This window comes from Rosa chinensis, chromosome 4 (assembly GCF_002994745.2).
Source record: "Rosa chinensis cultivar Old Blush chromosome 4, RchiOBHm-V2, whole genome shotgun sequence".
Taxonomy (NCBI): Eukaryota; Viridiplantae; Streptophyta; class Magnoliopsida; order Rosales; family Rosaceae; genus Rosa; species Rosa chinensis.
The window spans coordinates 12,583,870-12,605,329 of NC_037091.1; the positions used below are offsets into that span (position 1 = coordinate 12,583,870).

The 21,460-nt window shown below is 39.7% G+C and overlaps 3 protein-coding genes and 1 long non-coding RNA gene across 6 annotated transcripts; 1 reads left to right on the top strand and 3 right to left on the bottom strand.

The window, feature by feature from the left end:
- The first annotated feature begins 3,187 nt into the window (after positions 1-3,187).
- Positions 3,188-3,511, top strand: LOC112197131 (protein transport protein Sec61 subunit beta). The gene has a single exon (XM_024337702.1). It carries the CDS (start codon positions 3,188-3,190, stop codon positions 3,509-3,511), a length of 324 nt encoding a protein of 107 aa, XP_024193470.1.
- An 8,992-nt stretch (positions 3,512-12,503) lies between these two features.
- LOC112200351 (glutathione transferase GST 23) lies at positions 12,504-13,662 on the bottom strand. The gene is made up of 2 exons (XM_024341374.2): positions 13,322-13,662; positions 12,504-13,039 (listed from the first exon to the last, which is right to left on the bottom strand). Exons 1-2 carry the CDS (start codon positions 13,628-13,630, stop codon positions 12,671-12,673), a joined length of 678 nt encoding a protein of 225 aa, XP_024197142.1. The 5' UTR covers positions 13,631-13,662; the 3' UTR covers positions 12,504-12,670.
- A 1,456-nt stretch (positions 13,663-15,118) lies between these two features.
- LOC112196865 (glutathione transferase GST 23) lies at positions 15,119-17,576 on the bottom strand. Of its 3 annotated transcripts, XM_040518161.1 has the most exons (3): positions 17,452-17,576; positions 16,972-17,334; positions 15,119-15,643 (listed from the first exon to the last, which is right to left on the bottom strand). In XM_040518161.1, exons 2-3 carry the CDS (start codon positions 17,278-17,280, stop codon positions 15,251-15,253), a joined length of 702 nt encoding a protein of 233 aa, XP_040374095.1. In that variant the 5' UTR covers positions 17,281-17,334; positions 17,452-17,576; the 3' UTR covers positions 15,119-15,250. The 3 variants fall into 3 exon arrangements, with proteins under 3 accessions (XP_040374095.1, XP_024193096.1, XP_040374094.1); XM_024337328.2 differs by having other exon boundaries at positions 16,972-17,513; XM_040518160.1 differs by lacking the exons at positions 16,972-17,334; positions 17,452-17,576 and adding an exon at positions 16,291-16,917 and having other exon boundaries at positions 15,139-15,643.
- A 759-nt stretch (positions 17,577-18,335) lies between these two features.
- LOC121052705 lies at positions 18,336-19,549 on the bottom strand. The gene is made up of 3 exons (XR_005809828.1): positions 19,520-19,549; positions 18,851-18,947; positions 18,336-18,473 (listed from the first exon to the last, which is right to left on the bottom strand). It is a non-coding gene; the product is annotated as an uncharacterized LOC121052705 (long non-coding RNA).
- Positions 19,550-21,460: the final 1,911 nt, after the last annotated feature.

Genomic DNA, 21,460 nt, shown 5'->3' on the forward strand with positions numbered 1-21,460 from the left:
GACCCCTTGATTAGTAGGAGGGCACATATAGAGCCAATACATCTTTAGTATCTTCACTTTTTCAAATAGTTACAGTTGCGTCCCTATAAAAATCAAGATTAGTTAACATGCATATCGTAATATCTACGTTAATTAAGCTTTTTCTTAGTTTCTTAATTACCTTGTTTTGTTTATGCATTTGTAAATGTTGCTATTTTCTTTCAATTCAACATGAGATGTGGGCAGGTATAGAGGGCCAACCAGTACAACAAAAACTTTTTGGCCCATCAGAACAACTCCGGTTGCAACACTCAATATGGCCCCCGATGCCGTGATCACAAAACACAATTTTACCTTTGATCAAATCTTCTTCTAATTAGCTATTTATGTAGCAAAACCTGTAATTAATTTAGTCATCAAATATCAAACATGATACACCATATGCAGTTTTGTGAGGAATTCTGTGGCCAAGTTCCTTCAATGTATTCAAGAATGACAATGGACTCATTGTCGACTCAGGAATGGATTTGCCGCTATGCATAGAGAAGCACTGGTACCCGGCCTTCTTGTAAACTGGGTTGTACTGCAATAGTAGTTCACTCATTGGAAACGACGTTGTCTTCTACAAATATAATCATATTTTACACCCTTCAGTAGTGGCGGAACCAGGATGAAAATTAGGGGTGGGCTAATTTAAAAAGCTTACAAGATTTATTTTTTATTTTTTGTCGACGATGATTCCAAGAATTTTGGGACTCAAGTTTATAAGAAATACTAATGGAGCATGCTGGAACTAGAGGAAAAAAAAAGGAGAACAAAAAGGGGAAAGAGAAAAAAAAAATAACAGGCTAGATTGCCTTTAAGAGAAGAATACATAGATTTTGTGGAGATTCTTGATATTATTTTAGGATGTTCTCTCGATGTTTATTGTAATTTGGGGTTCAGGCTTCACGTCCCCCCTTGTATTCTGCAGCTTCATTAATTAAAGTTTGAGGGCAGCCGCACTAGCCCATTTTCAAAAAGAAAGAAAGAGAAGAGACTGTTAAGAAACTAGGAATAGAAAATGTTGTAAGAAAACAAAACAAAAGAAAAGAGAATGGGAGAAGAAAATGGGAAAAAGACAAAAAAAAAAAAAAAAAAGAGGAACAAAAGGGGAAAAAATGCCAAAAAGGGAGGAGGAAATGAGAAAATAGCAACATAAGGGGGTTGTGGGGACTGGAACCAAAGTTGGATCTTAGTAAGAAAGAAGACAACTGAACCAACAAAGGACTCCTATTAGGAAGGCACACTTATACTATATAAAATAGGGGAAATGATCATTTACCCAATTTCAGCTTACAAATTGCCCACTTGCTCCACCAACAGTTTTTTAACCCCATTTACCCAAAACACTCTAAGGGATTATTTCCCTAATACCCAATTAATTCTTTTTTTATTCTTTTTATTTATTTTTGGGACTTTTTTGCCCTTTCCTTCTTTCTCACTTAGAGAGAGAAGTCATCCTCCACCTTGCTGTGCACCGGTGACCAGTGGCCGGCCGCCGTCTCCGGTGACCGGTGACCGGACTCCGGCAACTGGTGACCGGAGTCCGGCCACCGGTGACCTGAATCCGGCGTCCAGTGACCGGAATCCGACAACCAGTCACCGGAATCCCGAATCTGACTGCCGGACTGGTGACCGGATTCAGTCGTCTGATTTTATTACCCCCTAATAATTATATTATTGCCCTCCAATAATCAAATTATTGCTCCCGAATAAACTTGTTATTAGGGATCAATAATTAGTGAAAAATGAAGATGTTTTGAATTTTGAAAGCTTTCGGAGGTTTATCCAAATAAATAATCTTATTATTGCCCCCCACTAATCTTATTATTGCCTCCCAATAATAACCAATAATCTTATTATTGCCCTAATAAACATTTTATTGCCCCTCAGTAATCTTATTATTGCCTTTCAGTAATCTTATTATTGCCTTTCAATAATCTTATTATTGCCAACCAAATCATAATAAAAAAAGCAATCATTACTGGAAAAATAAAATTTGAGCAGCCAGAAATGTAGTGGGTAGCAAAAAAAAAAAAAAAAAACCAGAAACTGATTTGGGCACCCAATCACCATCTTCGAAGGCATTGTGGCTTCGTATCAGGCTTCTGAAGGTTATACGTCGGTCGACGTTCGAGTTTGGACGACGAGTCGGTCGTTTTATAAGCCGTCGATCACTCTTGGAGGCTGAGGAAGCTCCAGCGCCGGCTCCGATCGCTGTAATTTCGGCTCCGACGGCGCACTCTTCCTCCTCCTTCTCTTCTTCGTCTTCATTCAACGCCATTGGCAATTGACCGGGTGGGTGATCGCCCGGCTCGGATCGATCGCAATCGGGCGGAGAAGCTAATCGATCAGAGTGGGGTGGTGGCGCAAGAAACGAGGCGACGCCCTAGAATTGGCTCTATAGGGTTTGCTGGAATTTCGATAGGGCTCGAGGACCTACCTGGGCTTGATGGAGTGGCCGCCGGTGATGGCAGAGAAGCCGCCAGGGAAGTTGTTGCCAGATCGACAACAGTGGTTTGGGTGAGGAGGCAGAATTGAGAGAGAGAGAGAGAGAGAGAGAGAGAGAGAGAGAGAGAGAGAGAGAGAGAGAGAGAGAGTGAGAAGAGAGAGATCGATGGTTTCAATTTAATGATAGGGGCAAAGCTGTCAATATATGTTAGATTGGGTAAATGGGGTTAAAAAACCGTTGGTGGAGCAAGTGGGCAATTTGTAAGCTGAAATTGGGTAAGTGGTCGTGGCCCCTATAAAATAGGGTGCGGCTATTGCCACCCTAATAACTACTTTATTCACCCTACAAGTTTCTGATTTATTAAAATGCTAAAGGGTTAAATATTGTTTACTCCCTGAACTTTTACCCAAAAAACACTTCAGTTATTGTCCTTCTAATTTCACACATTTACTCATTGTACTCTCAATTTTGGACCAATAGGTCCATTCCGTTACTTTCTGTCAAAAAGCTCCGTTAACTAGATGACGTGGCAATCCCTATCCCATTAAAATGTCTATTATACCCTCAATTCATCTTTTTTCTTTTTCTTAATTTATATTTTTATCTTTTTTTAAGTTATTCTTTCTCTTTTTTTTTCTTCTGTTTATCTCCTCCTCTACCTCCTCTCTCTCTCTCTCTCTCTCTCTCTCTCTCTCTCTCTCCCTATTCGGAACAATGGCTCAAGGCTCATCTCAGTTCCAAGCGACGTTGTCTTCCACGACCTCACGCCCTGGCGTCATGGCTCTTCATGGTTCAGCTGCTGCCACAGCTGGAATGCGCAGCCATCGTATTGGTGGAGGCGGCAACTCCAGCTCCGGAGGCATGGGCGGCAGCGGCAGTGGCTCTGGTGCCAAAAATAACATACTCAGCTTCTACACCGACGATGCTCCTGGCTTGAAGATCTCCCCCATCGTCATGCTCGTCATGAGCCTCTGCTTCATCACTGCCCTCCACGTCTTCGGCAAGCTCTACCTCCACCAATCCACCGGCGGAGCTTAAATTCTGGATCTTAACAAGAATCGTTCTGGATCCGGAGGTATTTGGGGAGTAATTGGTAATTTCAATAGACTATTTGGAGGCTTTGATCTTCTTTTTATTGATATTCATAATTCGTTTTAGCTCCTAAAAGATCCGATCAGATTTGTCTACGGGTCGGATTTGGTGAATTGGGGATGAATTGAAGGGTGGGGTTTGGAATTTGGCGGTTTTTGAGAGTGGTGGATGTAGATGGACGAAGGTATGAGATCTGTTGGCCCTTCTGGGGTGTTGGTGAAGAATAGGAATTCTTCGGGGTGTTTAATTTTGTGAGGAAGAAGCTTGGTTAGTGGAGGTGTTGGTTCTTCGAGTTCTCGGAAGGTTTTTGAATCGAAGAAGGAGAAGAAGAGGTCGAGGTTGGTGATGAGTGATTCAGGATTGAGTGATGAGTTATTGATGCCGAGGAGGAAAGTTGGGCCGAAGACTATTCGGGTTTGTAGTGGTTTGGACAAGGGCATTGTGGAAAGGGGCGGAATGGTTCTGAAGAGGGAGAGACTGGAGCATGGTAGGCGGAATGAGGATGATGGTGGAGGAAGGAGAACTAATTTGGAGATGTTTGAGTTCAATGAGTATGATGGGATTGAGGGATAAATGATGAGAAGGAGTCGGTTTGGTGATGGAGTTATCGGAGTTGAGTTTGGGAGAGAATAGATTAAAAAAAAAACAAAAACAAAAAAATGGGGAGAGAATATTAAAAAAAAAAAAAAGAGAATATAATAAATAAATAAAAAGAAAAGGAAGTGAGGATATAATAGACATTTTACTGTAGAAGGACGGCCACATCAGCTATTTAACAGAGTTTTTGGACGGAAAGTAACGGAGTGGACCTATTGGTCCAAAATTGAGAGATGAGGGAGTAAACGTGTGAATTTGAAAAGGCAGGGACTGAACTGTTTTTTTCCTGAAAGTTGAAGGAGTAAATAGTATTTAACCCAATACTAAAATATCCTAATATGAAATCACAATAAAGGATAATAACAATATTAGATTAAAAATTACAATTCTGTTTTAGGGAATCAGAAATTGAGAGAAAATCGCTATGTATTCTCATTGATAATAGGGGCCTCTTTATATAGAGGATTACAAGGCATAGAGTCTGTATCATACAAGGAAAGATAATCTCTAGATTGTTCTAATTAAACTCTATTACCACTAGGTCAAGTAACCTAAAGTTTGGGCCAAACACAAATTAGGGTTTTACTTGAACGTTCCCCTTTGTGTTGCCCAAACGTGGTGCTTCTCTCATTGCCTCGCTAAAAACCTTACCGAGTAACAAAAACCCAGTGGGACATGCGTAACTATGGATCGAAGCCATATACATTCACGAACTGCTTCGTGAAGAGTAATAATCTCTGCATGATTTGAAGAGGTAGCGACTGAGGTCTGCTTTGTAGACCTCCGAGATATCGCGGTCTTTCCCATGGTGAATACATAGCTAGTTTGGGAGCGACCTTTGTGTGGGTCAGAGAGGTACCCAGCATCAGCAAAACCTTCCAAAACACTTATATCGTTTTGGGATGGGGAGAGGGAACGCAGTCCACCATGTGTGGCGTCCCTTGCATTTGATGGGTCCGAATCCATCGTCTCTCTGTAGGAATAGAACAAGCCCATATCAATCGTACCACTTAGGTATCGAAAGATATCTTTACCACCCGTCCAATGGCGTCGTGTTGGCGCAGAGCTATATCTAGCTAACAAGTTCACAGCGAATGAGATATCTGGTCTTGTGCATTGTCCTAAGTACAATAATGCACCTATTGCACTTAGGTAGGGCACTTTTGCCTCTAGCACTTCTTCATCGTCATCTTTTGGATGAAATGGACCCTTCTTTGGATCAAGACTACAGACGACCATTGGGGTGCTTGAAGGCTTAATCTTGTCAGTGTTGAAAAGCCTAAGCATCTTTTGGGTATAAGCTGATTGATGGATCAAGATACCATCCCTACGGTGCTCAAGTTCCAAACCGAGGCAAAACCGTGTTTTCCTAAGATCTTTCATCTCAAACTCGGATTTCAAGTGTTCAGCGGTTTCCCTCAACTCTTTAAGGGTGCCAATTATGTTCATGTCATTGACATAAACCGCTACTATTGCAAATCCGAAACTTGTCCTTTTTATGAACACACATGGGCATAGTTCATTGTTGACATATCCCTTTCCAATCAAGTAGTCACTTAGACGGTTATACCACATCCGTCCGGATTGTTTCAATCCATATAGTGAGCGTTTCAATCTAATTGCAAACACGCTCCGTGGTTTAGAGCCACTTGATTTGGGTAACTGAATTCCATCTGGAATCTTTATGTATATCTCTGTATCTAGATCCCCATATAGATACGCAGTAACCACATCCATAAGTTGCATGTTCAGTTTTTCGGAAACTACCAAACTGACAAGGTAGCAGAACATTATGACGTCCATTACGGGAGAATAGGTCTCCTCGTAGTCGATTTCAGGGCGTTGTGAGAAGCCTTGCGCCACAAGGCGAGCTTTGTACCGTACAATCTCGTTTCTCTCATTACGCTTTCTAACGAATACCCATTTGTGACCAACTGGTTTGGTGTTGGGCGGTATTGGTACAACTTTGCCAAATTCCTTTGTTTTTGCTAGAGAATCAAGTTCTGCCTAGATAGCATCTTTCCATTTTGGCTAGTCATCTCTACGTTGGCATTCATCAACGGAGCGTGGTTCAATGTCATCGGTCTCAATAATCTCACGCACCACTGAATACGCGAATACATTATCAATGATGATGGAGCTTCTTTCCCACGTCTCATGTACACTAGTGTAATTTACAGAGATCTCTACGTTCTCAGGGATAGGTTCTGACATTGACGTGTCCCCCAATGATGTCTCTTGGACATAACCATAATCCGGATCATTCTCATGGATGGATTTTGAGTATCAGTGATCAAAGGATTTGTTTGTGCCTCATTCGCTCTCTTTCTAGGGCGAGTATCCTTCGAACCAATTAGTCTACCGCGCTTGCTTGCGGGACCTGCGGTCGTAGACACCACATCATCGCCATGCTGGGCAATGACGCCATCTCCTGGTGTCACAGGAGTGGCGTGATGTCCAGTATTCGGGACATCGATCCTTGCAGGCACGTTTGCAGCAGGTATGTGTGATCTTATCACTTTGGCAACATCAGAAAATGCATCAGGCATAGTGTCTGCTACGTTCTGGAGCTCGATTATTCGTCGCACTTCAAGTTCGGACTGCGTGGTATGGGGATCGAGATGAGACATAGTGGGGACAGACCACGACAATTTTTGTCGTTCCTGTTGAACATCTGTGTTCTTATCTCCCCCTAAAGATGGGAAGACTATCTCATCAAAGTGACAATCCTCAAATCTAGCGGTAAAGAGATTGCCTGTCAAGGGTTCAAGATAGCGGACAATGGTTGGAGATTCATATCCAACATAAATGCCCATTCGTCGTTGTGGACCCATCTTAGTACATTGTGGCGGCGTAATAGGCACATAAATGGCACACCCAAAAATGTGTAAATGCGAGATATCAGGCTCGTACCCAGTCACTAGCTGTAACGCAGAGTATGATTGGGTTGCAGTGGGTCGTAGACGAATTAGTGTCGTTGCATGCAATATTGCATATCCCCAAGCAGAAACAGGGAGATTGGTGCGCATAACCAATGTCCATGCTATCATCTGTAGTCATTTGATAACGGCTTCTGCGAGACCATTTTTGGTATGAACATGGGGAACTGGATGCTCTACATCAATCCCCAGTGACATGCAACAGTCATTCAACGTTTTTAATGTAAACTCCCCAGCATTATCAAGTCGAATGGACTTAATTGGATGGTCAGGGTGGTGAGCCCGTAGACGGATAATCTGGGAAAGGAGTTTAGCATAAGCAGCATTTCAAGTGGACAACAGCGCGACATGTGACCAGTGTGTCGACGCATCAACTAATACCATAAAGTATTTAAAAGGTTTGTACGATGGTTGAATTGGTCCACAGATATCCCCTTGGATTCTCTGTAAAAACGGAATGAGTATTTTAGGATCCTTTGCGTAGGACGGTCTCGGTCCTAATTTCCCGAAGGAACAGGCTTTGCAAAATGAGCGAGGGGCCTTAGAAGCAACCAATGAGGATTTTGGTTGGGCCTGCGCATTTGTAGCGCTATTAGAAACAAAATGTGTGACTACATCTCCCCCCATGGTGGTGTAGCCAAGGGAATTGTTGTTTATGACGTCAGGGCCATTGGGAGGAACAACCATGGCGTCATCACATGGGACTTGGGCGGCCCTATGGCTCCCCAAGACGGCTGCAGCGGTAGATGCTGCAATTGTTGCGGTCTTGCTAAGTCCAGGAATCAATTTTCGATTCTTACTTCTTCTCACTCTGAAGAACGGATGTCCATGTGAAGTCTTTAGTATACGGAGCATCATATCACGACAAAGGTGTCCTAGTCAGTCATGCCAAAGCCAATATGTGTCAGAATCCAAGAGATCTTCTCTTATCACATTGTTTGATTCAATTGGTCGAATTGTAGTGACATAAAGTCCACTAGATTGACACATAAGATTCTCTAAGATGCGCTTTCGTCCGGAATCATTAGAGGTAATGTAAAGGAACTCTTTTCCGTTCTCATTATGCGTTTCTGCATGGAATCCGTTGGCTCTTATATCTTTAAAGCTCAATAAGGTTCAATTTGCCTTAGGAGCGTAGAGAGCTTCAGTGACTTTAATCAAGGTGCCATTTGGCAATAGAAATTGAGCCATTCCATGTCCTTGAACTAAAACTGATGGCCCAACCATCGTAGTCACATAGGAATATGTAGGCAACATCTCTAAGAATAATTGCCTATGTTGTAGAATGGTGTGCGTAGTCGCACTATCCGCAAGACATTGTAGTTCATCCATTCCAAAAAGAAAAGCTCATAATTAAAAAGGAGTCATAAAGAAAAGAACTCAACTTTTATTAATAAGCCAAACAGAATTCCATTGTTGTTTCTTTAACCAAAGAAAATCTAATCCAATAAACTAGCTAATGCAAAACAATGGTAGTCGTCTAACTCTTTTCGGTAATTCCAATGCAAATGTGACCAGGTAAGTAGAGAGATGTCGCTGAAGCAAGGCTCACTTAAGTACCACTTATCTCAAAACATTCCTAGACATCACACTTACATTGAGTACGCCTACTTTGAAGAAAGACTAATACCATTGGCATCTACTACAAAATAATATGGCAATTGCCTACATCTCTTGGAAAATAAAAAGACTTGATCAAAATCGCCAGTTTCTGAGTCTTGATCGTTGTAGTCTTCCACCCTTAGATCTAGATCACCATCTTGATCTTCTTGTTCCATGTAGTTTGCCTCCCTTGCTTCATGATACGTCTTGTATGCGTTTGCAACTTGCTGGGATGCTTTACATGCTTTGGCCCAATGTCCAGTTGATCCACATCGAAGACAAACATCATTATGGTCAAGCTTCCTTGATCGAGGCGCCTTTGGGGCGCGATTTGGATGACGAATGCTCTTGGTCGCATTACAACCATGGTCAGATGCTCCGCCTCTCTCTCTCTTCACACGTTGAACTCCACGGTTCCGTGTACGTCTCTCTTGGAGGTTTCCTTCCTCTTTAGGGCGAGAATATGGACCGGAACGTCTAGAATTGTCCCTACTCTTAGGGTTTCGCTCCTTGCGTCCTCCCTTGGGGGCGCGACTATAGTTAGACTCCGGAATAGACTTGGTTCCCACGGGTCTAGCATTATAGTTCTTCACAAGGATATTGTCGTGTGTCTCAGCTACGTTCATGGCGCCAATGAGCTCATGAAACCTTGTGATACGTCCTGCATCCACATCAATCCGATAATTCTTTGAAATCATCAGGGCAAAGATGGGGAAGGTAGAGAGAGTCTTCTCGATCAACATCGTATCAGTTATGGTTTGGCTACAAAACTCCATCAAAGACTTGATACGAAGAGCTTCCGAGTTATAATCAAGCACAGACTTGAAATCACAAAAGCGGAGGCTATGCCATCTCACTTCTAAATCAGGAAGCAGGGAGTCACGAACGTTGCCAAATCACTGCTCAAGTTCTACCCATAGCTTTCTTGGGTCTTCCTCATTGAGGTATTCACTTTGGACCGCGTCATTCATGTGCCTTGTTATGAGAATTATGGCTTTAGCTTGATTTGCTTCAAAAGCAGTAGCTTGCTCAGCAGATAGCACGTTCTGATTAGGCTCTTGGATGGTTTCCAGAAGTCCATCAGCCTTAAGATGTTGGCGCACATCTCGGACCCACCTATGGTATTCTGCGCCAGTTATCTCCAGTGGAACAAAGTTCAACTTGTTCAGGTTACTCATCCTGAAAAACAACACAAGATTAGGGTTAGTTTCGGAGTGAAAAAGGCTACCACGAAAAACTATTAAATTTCTGAGCGTAGTCGCTTCCAAGAAATTAGGAATTTTATGAGAGTAGTCGCTTCCAAGAAAATCCGATTCCAAGATGAGTTTTGGATTAGATTGAAACAACGATGTATGTGGTCGATCGTTTTCTTCTCAACAAACTCTAAGTTTGGAGGACTCTACAAGCTCCAAGCTTGGAGTGAGTACGAACCCCCACAGTTCTGCTTTTGGTCTCCCCTATGAAGAAGAAAGGGGGGTAGAAGAAGGGAGGTTGCAAGTCCCTGAGAAAAGAAGAACAGAATTGAAAAAAACTTCAAAAACGGGAACTTGTAGAAAAGTTTACCTTGAAAAATAGCCGGAAATCTTGACCGGAAAAGTTGACGGAGATGGCTGGAAAAAAGGTCACCGGAGGTCGCCTGAATCAGGTGGCCGGAGCTAGGCTGGGTTGTGCAGGAGCTGTGCAGGGGCATGCGGAGGCTGTGCAGGGCTGGCAGGCAGATGCTCGGCAGGTGCTAGGCAGCTGTCGGCAGATGCAGGCATAGGGGTTCGCAGGTGTCGGCAGGTGCTCGGCAGGGGCTATGTGGAGCTTTCGGCAGATGTCGACAGGGGCAGGCACAGGGGTGCACAGGGCTCGGCAGGAGGCTTGCAGGAGCTGTCGGCAGGTCTCGGCAACTGCAGGCACAGGGTTCGGCAGATCTCGGCAGCTACTCGGCAGATGCGCAGGGGCAGGCTCAGGGTAGGGGCCGGTTCGGATTTTCCGACGGCCGATTCAGGTCTATTCAGGCCCGTTCTAGTGGTTCCGCCGCAGGTTCTGGGCTCCTTGGGATTAGGGCTTCGATATGTGGGGTAGTGGTTGCCGGATTTTGGGGGTTACGAAATTAGGGTTTTCAGGGTTAGAGCTTCGTGCTGATAACGTGTTTTAGGGAATCAGAAATTGAGGGAAAATCGCTATCTATTCTCATTGATAATAGGGGCCTCTTTATATAGAGGATTACAAGGCATATAGTCTGAATCATACAAGGAAAGATAATCTCTAGATTGTTCTAATTAAACCCTATTATTACTAGGTCAAGTAACATAGAGTTTGGGCCAAACACAAATTACGGTTTTACTTGAACAAATTCATTTTTCTTATTATCCCTGCATAATACGTAATTAAAATTATAATTAATTTTTCTTGTTACTCCCTACAGAATACGTACTTAAACTTCATTTTTAATATTTTCATTCATCGTTAAACCCGATCAGATTGATTGACTAAGACCATTAAAAATTACAATTAATTTTTCTTATTACCCCTACATAATACATACTTAAACTTCATTCTTAATCTTTTTATTCACTGTTGAACTCGGTGAGACTGATTGACTATGATTCATGAGATTGATTGAGAAAGACGAGGAGGAAGCCAAAAACAACTGAGAGAGACACCGAGGAAGCCAAATAGAAAAAGATTTCGAGTTAAATTCTATATTGGAAAAGGCATTTTGGGTACTGCAAATGGGTGAACAAAATAAACATGAAACTAAAAAAATATTTGTAGAGTGAGAGGAGAATGTAGGGTGAACAAAGTAGTTAGTAGGTAGCAATAACCGCACCCTATAAAATATCTCAAAAATTTTGGGTTGGGCTACAACCCAAGCAGCCCTTCACGTAGTTCCGCCACTGCTCTTCAGTTTGCGAGCCCGGATCACCCTGTAAACGAAGGGGCTTGGCCAGAATCCTAGTAGCTTACACTTCTTTCATTGTTTGAAACTTTGAATCAAAGTTGAGGGTCTTACGGACTTTTGGTGCCAGGCAAAGTTAATATTTTTAACATTATATTTGTATTTTTTGGCTTGGGCGATAAGATTCGAGGGTTTGCAGATCAAAAGTTTTAATCTTTTTGAATCTTAATTATATTAAATATACATGATCATTCCACAACACAGGAATTTTTTAAACCTCCCATTTCTTTTCTTGAAAAGCAGGAAAGATGTGATTGAATGCAAATTGATGCTGACTAATTGAATACTAATTTGTATGTGGAATTTGCACAATGGCGTGGCAAATCAATCTGTTTATGAACGTCACAGCTTCGAGGACGGTGGAATGGGAACCAAAACGAAGTTTAAGAGATCAAAGGAAGGTTTCGTTTTACTTTTTTATTCTCATTCTGGACTTTTCATTGCTTTGTTTTGCACCTAGTCTGAAAATGTGTGTACCTTTAATGTATTATGAGTGACAACTCTTTTGAATGACCTTAATTTTATGAGCAAGTCGTTCTTACTGAATTGTATAATGAATGTTATTTTTAACTCAAAAAATTAAAAACACATATACGAACCCTGTTAACGAGTTTTTTTTGGCAACACGTACACATTTTCCCAAGAAAGGGTTTGGAGAGGAGCTCCAACTTCCAATTTTGATTCTTATCTCTCTAGCCATTTGATTAAACATAAAAGATAAAATAAGCTTAATTCCATCGTGATTGATTATAGAATCCACCTTTTCTAAAGTGCAAGAAATGTGAATAAAGTCTTGTAAAGGCATATTAGAAGGGAGATGCATGAGCCAAGTACTTTAGTACCCCTTACCACATATGATCTTCAATAATATAGATGATTTATTCAAAAAAAGAAGTAGTAGTAGTACTAGTAGACGTACATAAACGATTTATTCCATTTTTTTGTGATAATAGTAGTAGCAGTACTAGTAAAAATAACCCAGACTGAAAGGTAGCCAAGTATTATGACATACTAGTGATACTACTGACTAGAACTTGCAGCCAAAATCAATTTCTCTCTTGAATGTTTGTAATGGGCAAGCAGTTTTCCACGATCGGGAAGGTTGTCCTTCACCACAGGCACTTGCTTGAAATTCTGAGCCCAAGCGTGCAAGCGAGGCAAACTGCTGGCCTCTAAAACCTTCACTCCTACGACTTCTTCAATGCACTCAAGCCAGTAGGCTAGCATTCCAAATGCAATGTCCACCAAACCTATAGTATTGTCACCACCAAAAAAATTCTGGTTTCCAAGGCCTTGTTCTTCCACGATTTTCAGGACTTCTTGGAACTCTTTTGCCTTTTTGCCTTCTTCTCCGATAGCTCTGAAATATGCAAAGATAGCGGGCCTTATCTACAGAAAACCAAAAGAGGAATATAAACAGAGGAGATAGTATGCATTGTATATAACCAGATTTTTTTAATTTTTTAATTTGAGGGATAACATGTAAGACTCATTATGTGGTTTCGTTTCGATGATCTAAATCATTCGGACGAATTGGAGTTCATTATTTGGAAATTATCCTGATTAACGGTTAGTATTTGACAAATTGTGTTCGTCTATTTGATCACAGTCAACTTGGAAATACGATTGCACAGTGGGTGCTCTGTTCATTCATATTAGAGATAAATTTACCTTATCCACTCCAAATTGCATCCAAAAACGAGCCAAGGCTTTTTCATGAGGATCTTTTGGAAGCAAGGGATTTTGTGGCCAAGTTTCTTCAATGTATTCGAGGATGACAAGGGACTCAGCGATTGATTTGCCGCCATGGACAAGCACCGGGACATTCTTGCGGACTGGGTTGTACTGCAGTAGCAGTTCACTCTTGTTGGAAAGATCTTCTTCTATATAATCGAATTTCACACCCTTCAGTTTGAGCGCCCAGATCACTCTGTAAACGAAGGAGCTTGGCCAGAATCCCAGTAGCTTCACTTCTTCCATTGTCGATCAATAATGTTTGAATCAAACTTGGTGTGTTTTGGTGTGAGGCAATTAAAGTCAATTTATAGCGACATGTTAGTACTCAGTTGCTTGGGCAATAAGATTCAAGTTTCAAAATGTTAATAATGTATACAAATCGAACGACCAATAAAGGAACAAACTGTAAGTGGGAGGCGAAGTATGACAGGTTAGTATTTTTAACCTCAAGAGAAGGCAGGAAATTAATAATTCAAACTGATGCTACCTTTGACTTCTGAATATTTGTATGTGAAATTTGAAAATCCAATTACCTTGGATTTTTGGGGTGCCTGCTTTTGGCTTTACCCGGTGAAGTTGAATACCCTTGGAATCTGGGTGCCGGAACCAAATCAATGGGTATTCAACAAGGTACTCCCTTAAAAAAAAAAAAAAAACAAGGTACTCAATTTGGTTTTGGCTTCCTCTAGCTAAGCATAATTATGGAAAGGTTTAGTATTGTTATCACCCTAGTTCAACCCCACTAAAACTTGAGGATATCACTTGTTATCACCCTCGTTTGCCATAATAGTTCTTCTTAGTCGTTATCACGTACCCTCGTCTCCTAATAATTAGAACCAATACTCTCTATTTTCTTTTGAAAATTTCATTCATTCTCTAATTTGTCTGTCATCGTGTAACTAATATTGCCTAATTTTTTATTGAATTATTAAAAAATAGCTTCTTTTTTTTTTTTTTTTTTTATAAAGAGGATCAAAGGATTTCACTTTTACCCCCATGGTGACTCGAACCCATGACTTCGTCATTAGGTAGTGGGTGCTTTAACCACTGAGCTAACACCACTTCGTCTATTAAAAAATAGCTTGTGTATGAGCCTATACTATATATTGATTAATTAAGCATAACCTACGCATACTCAGAAACACATGCATACAGATATACCTCACCGTATGAACATATACCTGTACAATTACCCAAGGCAAAGAACTAGCTACCAACATTATACATGAATAGTGAGTAATGACGTAATTTTGGCGGAAACCAATTTCTCCCTTGAAGTTTGTAATAGGCAATCAGTTTTTCATGATCAGGCCGGAAGACCATCATTAATCACCGGCACTTGCTTGTACTTTTGAACTCGTGCATGCAAGCGAGGCAAATTATTGGGGCTCTATTAATTTCACCCGGCCCCCATGGCTTCTTCCATGAACTCAAACCAGTATTTGGTAGGCAAATTACTCCATAACAATTATTAGTTCTTTGGAAGTGAAACCATAGATTTTGTCAAACAGTAAACTTCGTTTCGCTATGATTTTCTCCATTTTTGTATCATTTGGTCCACCACATAAGTTGGTAGGGTTCAACCATAAGCAATTGTCACATAAAATAGTTTTCAAGTGATATTTAAAAATATAATTTACCAAACATTTATTTGTTTATCTTTTTAAATTTATTTTCTGCTGAATGTTACTCATCTCATTTAAAGCCACTATAAAGGAGTAGTCAGGAATATGCATAAGCCAAGAAAGTAATTAAGACTGTAAGAGCCCTCTTATTGCATTTGATCTTCAATATATAATACACACAATTTATTCATAAAAAGAAAAGGCACAAAACATTAGACTTATAACATAAAGCACAAAACTAGCTAGCATCATGATTACTGGGAGTGGGTAGAGTACTACGGGCTGAAACCAATTTCTCTCTTGAAGTTTTGTAATAGGCAAGCAGTTTTCCATGATGAGGAAGGTTATCATTAATCACAGATACTTGCTTCAAGTTCTTAACCCATGCATGCAAGCGAGGCAAAATGCTGGGCTCTATAACTTTCACCCCCACCGCTTCTTCCATGCACTCAAACCAGTAAGCTAGCATTCCATATACTATATCCACCATACCTATAGTTTCACCACCGAAGAACCTCTGGTCTCCAAGGCATTGATCTTCCAAGATTTTCAAAACTTCTTGATACTGTTTTGCTGCCTTTTCACGTTCTTCTCCAATAGCTGGGAAATATGCCTGATGAATTGGCCTCATCTAGAGAACAAACCGAAAGAGCAAAAACGATTATTACAGAGGAGATGATATATATGCTTATAACCAGATATCAGAACAAACAAATAGTTTCATAAATTAAAGTTAGCTGAACCATCTGGTTTTGGACCCAAATTATAATCTTCTATTTAGCTAAACACAACTTTTAAATGTTAGCATGCAATTATGGTACGTCCGTTTGCCTTTCTTTCTGATTTGAAAGAAGATAAAGAAGAGACTAGCTTCGCATTAACATTAAAGTATCAATGCATATTCATCTTTCTTTCTCTAAATCATTTATACTAACTGAAACTGTGTAATAAAAATGAAGATGAGCAGAGGACTTGCTGAAATGTTGGTCCTTTCTCGTACGCGATCGAGTTTATTAGGCTCGCTATTTTCCACATAGGGATTGAAGGTTTGCCTCCCCAAGACATTGTTACTCTAAAGTAGTCTAAAACATTATATAAACCCTCAAATTATTAATTAAGCAGTTATGAGATAGACTAATTAACAATATATATTTTTTTTTTTCTTTGGCAAAGAGCAAACAACTAACATTAAAATGAAGAAAGGTTACAGTACCCATAAACTGGGTTGGAACAACAAACAAACAGGAACAAGAAAGAACAAAGCAACATAAAGCAAACCCAAACTACAACACAGAAGCCGCCCAAGGAGTATCTCAGCAAGGAGGACAGCACCGTGACATCGACTGCATCGCTGCCATGGAGAGAATACCAAGCTACACGACCAAGAAGATCGAGATATCTCAGAACGCACCAACAAAGAAAGACAACGGGGCCTAAACCAGGCAGACCCATCATAGTTCCGATCGAACACCCAACCAACAGCAAACCAGATTCAAAGAGAAGAAACCCAAATCTCAAACCATCTCCGAAACGGAGAACATCTTCTGCCAACAGATCAACCAGAAAAACCAGTTGAAAAGAGAGGGAGGTGAGATCCACAAAGGGATCGAAGGGACAGGCATCCATAGGATGTTCAGACCCTTGTAGCATCACCAGGTGCACTAACGGGCAGACCCCGTTTTGAAACGAGCTCCAAGGAGCATATATACAAGTCAGGGCAATCAACATAAAGGGAAAGACAATAAAAGGAAAGGAGAGGCACATGACCTCAGATCGGAGACGAGCTCCGGGCAAAAGCGCCCATGGTGGGCGAGATGAGAGCCACCGACTCTCAATTTCTAGAGAGAAAACCCAGGGCGGAGGGTGAAACTGAACTTATTCTATCTTATTGAACTAGCCTGCTATATATATATATATATATATATAAGCTCAGAGGATACAGATTAAGGATAAAATTACCTTCTCAAGACCAAATTGCATCCAAAATCGAGCCAAGGCTTTTTCATGTGGATCTTTGGGAAGCAAGGGATTCTGTGGCCAAGTCTCTTCAATGTATTCAAGGATGACAAGGGACTCGGCAATTGCTTTGCCGCCATGGATAAGCACCGGGACTTTTTTCAAAACTGGGTTGTACCGCAGTAGCAGTTCACTCTTGTTGGAAAGGTCTTCTTCTACGTAATCAAATTGCACATCCTTTAGTCTGAGAGCCCATATCACCCTATAAACAAAGGGGCTTGGCCAAAATCCTAGTAGCTTCACTTCTTCCATATATTGCCAATTGATGTTTTAAAATCAAAGTTGGAGTGCTTTAATTTGCAGAGTCTTTTGGTGCGAGGCAAGGTCAATTTATAGCAACATAGATGGTGCGCGCGTTAAGATTCTAAGTGAGAAAATGGTATATTCAAATCGAGAATTTTAAAATATGAAATTAAATTGTACCATGTAATATCACCACCACAATTCTGAACAATAGCCACATGCATGATTCGTGGGTATGGAGGTTAAAGGCTACGGTTATCTGTGTCTATGGAGCAAAGCTATGGAGCAAAGCAACATTGTTTTCACGTCAGTGCTCTGTGGACCAGTTGCTTTAGGCCCATTTATGTCACATACATGGCTCTGTTCAGTTTGACTCTTGGAGGGGCCTACCTCTATGTCCGTGACAGCCTTTACTATATTCTGTTATCCTTTTATCCACGCCTATATGCATCTGTGACATCCCATCTCCATTCAAACCTAATTTAGTAGTTTACCAATTTCTGTTCTATTAATATGATGATGATGATTTAACAAATCTCCATTGGATTTTAACCTGCTTTGCAGGGAATTGAATTTTGACCATGCCCAGAAAAGATGAAAATAAAATTAATAACTTCATTCATTGTACCATAGAGATTACAGTAATGTCACTATGAGTACTATATAAATCAAACCCAATACAGCATTACATAACCCACTCCATCCCAATAGATTGTTATCACATACAAGTTTCTAACTACAAAGTTCTCAAGGCTAAGATACAGCTCCAGAAGAAGTTCCAAACTTAAAATTCAGCGTGCCCTGTGATTCTGGTGCAAACTTTGCCAGGGCTATGCTGCAAGTTCAAGTTCAGATTATGCAATCCTTATACAGTCATGTCATAGTTTATGCAATGACAATCTACGTATGAGTAAAGTACCGACAATTTAATACATTTATTAAAAAGTTTAACAGAAGAAGTTAAACTTCCAATTAGATTGTATTGGAAGACAAATAATTGCAGAAGAAATAAGCTAAGAAATACTTGCCCATTCACCTGGGCATGGCGAACGATAATATTTGGAATATCTTTCAGATTCACTAGACTCTTCACCCTTTGCTGCCAAGCACCTGCAATTGATTTTAAATGTTTGAAGGCTCAATCAACTATTTTCTATTGAGCTAACAAGCAAGAAAGTTGGGAAATCTAGTATAGTATGTGCCTGCAATTAATAACAACATACACAAATATTAGTATAGGGTATAAAAACAATTAACAAAAGCCCAAATTGCAAAGGAAATGAGTAAGTAGTAATTATCCAAGTTGCTAAGTAAATCAGCTTGCACAAAAATTAGTCAGTTAACTCAGCAGCAATATACAAAGAAATACATGACAGTTGTCTTCTTTTTGTTAGACAGGAGTGAATTCCAATCAATGATCAAAGCCAATGGCTTTGCCTCACATATTTGATGGAGAACACTTTCCTTCAATGCCTAAATAATCATCAAAGAAACATTTTTAGCACTACAGCATGAATTACATATTATCTATAAGAAAACACTACGGAACAATTAATCTTGCATAGGAAATTTGGTATACCCTGGCAACTTCGGACTTATCCTCCACCTTCTCCAATGCTTTAGCTTCAGAGGTTTCTGGGCTTATTATTATTTGTTTCATTCCTTGTTGAAGCAAACTGCAGGAGCAAGATAAGAAAGAAGAAGCATATGACTACCTTTAAAGAGATATTCATATACAGTAAAATGCAACAGAAAGTTGCATCATGTAAAATGGGATTCGGATCAAATAAATCTAACAGAAAGCTCCTTTCAAGTGGTACTTCATGCAGCGATTCAATATTGTTAGATGCAGTAGTATTAATAGTTACTAGCATTTCTCCACACTTGCTCTGCATGTGCAAGTTATTTTTTTTTAAATAAAAAATAAAAAAGAAAAGAGTTGGTTATTACAAAGAAAATAAAATGGGAGAGAGAAAAGTGGATTGAGGGTACCTTTTTAAAAAAAAAATTTTAATAAAAATACATTTTGTAAATGTCTTAATTATCCTTGTGATTTAATTAATTCTCAAAATTTATTAATCTTCTAGGGTCAATTCTGTCAAAATTTTAGATTTTGACTAACAAAGTCTCTTATCTTAATAATAGTATAGATTAGCAGTACTACGAAAGGTACGAGATTGGTCTCCTCAGGAAAACCCAATTCAAAGTCCATCTCAAATCAATAAAAACTTAAACCCAAAAACTATACCTGAGAGATGAGGTTGGCATAGGGTTTTAACAGCCAAACAATACGACCTGCAAGAATAAAAAAAACAAAAATTCAAGATCAAAACCCAAAACAGAAATAAACCCAAAAACTCAATTCATAATCAAAACTCACAAAAAGGAAAAAGAAATTTCTACCACACAAACAAAAGATCGATACACAATTTTTTCAAATTTACAGCCAAATCGAAGAAATCGCAATATGACAGAAGAAAATATTACAGTTATAAAATTGATCAGATCCATGTGTGAAGGAAAGTGCAGATAACATGAAAAAGATAGGAGAGGCCACTAGTGAAAAAGATAGGGAGGGGGGACATTTACCAAGAAGAGCGGGACTGAAACAATATTTTATAAAGAAGTCACCCAGAGAGGGGAGGGAGAGAGAGATTTACCAAGACCAATGCAAAAAGAGCGGACTAAAGCAATATTTTAAAGAAATTTTAAAGAAAAGTCACGCTTGTAAATAAATGTGGCATGCATCACCCGCAGATTCATTCATAAAGTGAATGAATTGCGTTGACTGAAACTCTTGCGCACAAAACACTGCAACCATGGCTTGCCTTCCGTAGCCATTGCTCATAAATCGTAATTGTAGTGGTGTATGTCTGCCTGAGAAGGGGACCAAGAAATATGCCAAAACATAGTTGGTGCATGTTTGAATATATAGGCTTAGTTGAGGCTCTTGTTATTATTTGGGATGTTCTCTCGGCACTTATTATAAGTTGGGGTTTAGGCTTTCCGTCCCCCCTATTGTATTCAGCAGTTTCATTAGTGAAGGCTTGATGGCAGTTGCACTGGCCCTTATTTCCAAAAAAAAAAAAAAAAAAAACTCAAGTTTCTACTTTGTTTTCTTCGAAAGCATCATGAGGAAAGAGTTCATACAAATGAATGCTTCTTTCAGTTCTTTGGAGTATTTGAATGCTTGTTTGCGTATTTGAATGCCGAGACTTAACTTGGAGGAGGGTGAATTAAAAGTAAAAGAAAATGAAAAACAATGAGTAAGTTCTCATTTTAGTAATTAAATTCTAAAAGTGATAATTGTATGCATTTTATATGTTAACATATTGTAGAATTTTCCCAATTTGTTAAGCCAATTTGCATTTTATCATTTTACAACAGAAAACAGATTGATAGAGACTCTAAGTTTGATTTTTGTGAATGACAATATAATTCAAAAAATATAAATATCTATAGTTACAGAAGATAAACGTAATATTTTCAAATAAGAATTACAATAAACGCACAATTTGATTACAATGATGATTAAATTGTCCAATTATTCACCATTCATTCACTTGAAGGTTTATTCATTGGATATTCAAGACGTAGAAGTCCTAGCCATTTTTTTATATAAATTAAATAGAGGATTAGGTGATATTAGTTCCTTTGCGACAGCCGATTTGGGGTGACTGGCACCCACCCACAATCTCGAAAGAAAGGGGGCCATTACAACTGGGAACCCACCTCCAATTTTAAGAAGTCCTAGCCTTTAATTAGAAAAGAGGTTCGAATTTCTCCAAAAATACGAATTCCTTTAATACATGAAAAAAAGCTACGATTCCTCTAGAATTAAGAACATGTTAGGTTTATTGGAGACTCCCGCTATTATTTGAGATCAATGTACTTCAATCTTTATTGTAATATGAGGTTTAGGCACCATGTTTCTATCATTGTATTTTACAGTTTCATTAATCAAGATATGAAAGGAGCCTAATTGACCCTTTCTTCTAAAAAAATTATAGAAAAAAAAAAAAAAAACAAGACATGCTACACCAATTAGCCAATCAGCCGATGTGACTAATCCACTAGCTAGCTAGCGTTTCAAGCCGAGACAAACTTCTGTCTTGCTTGTTTAGTTTGACTGACCATATAACCTAATTTTCTAGTGACCTCAAATCTTGCTTGGGCAACAAGTTCGAAG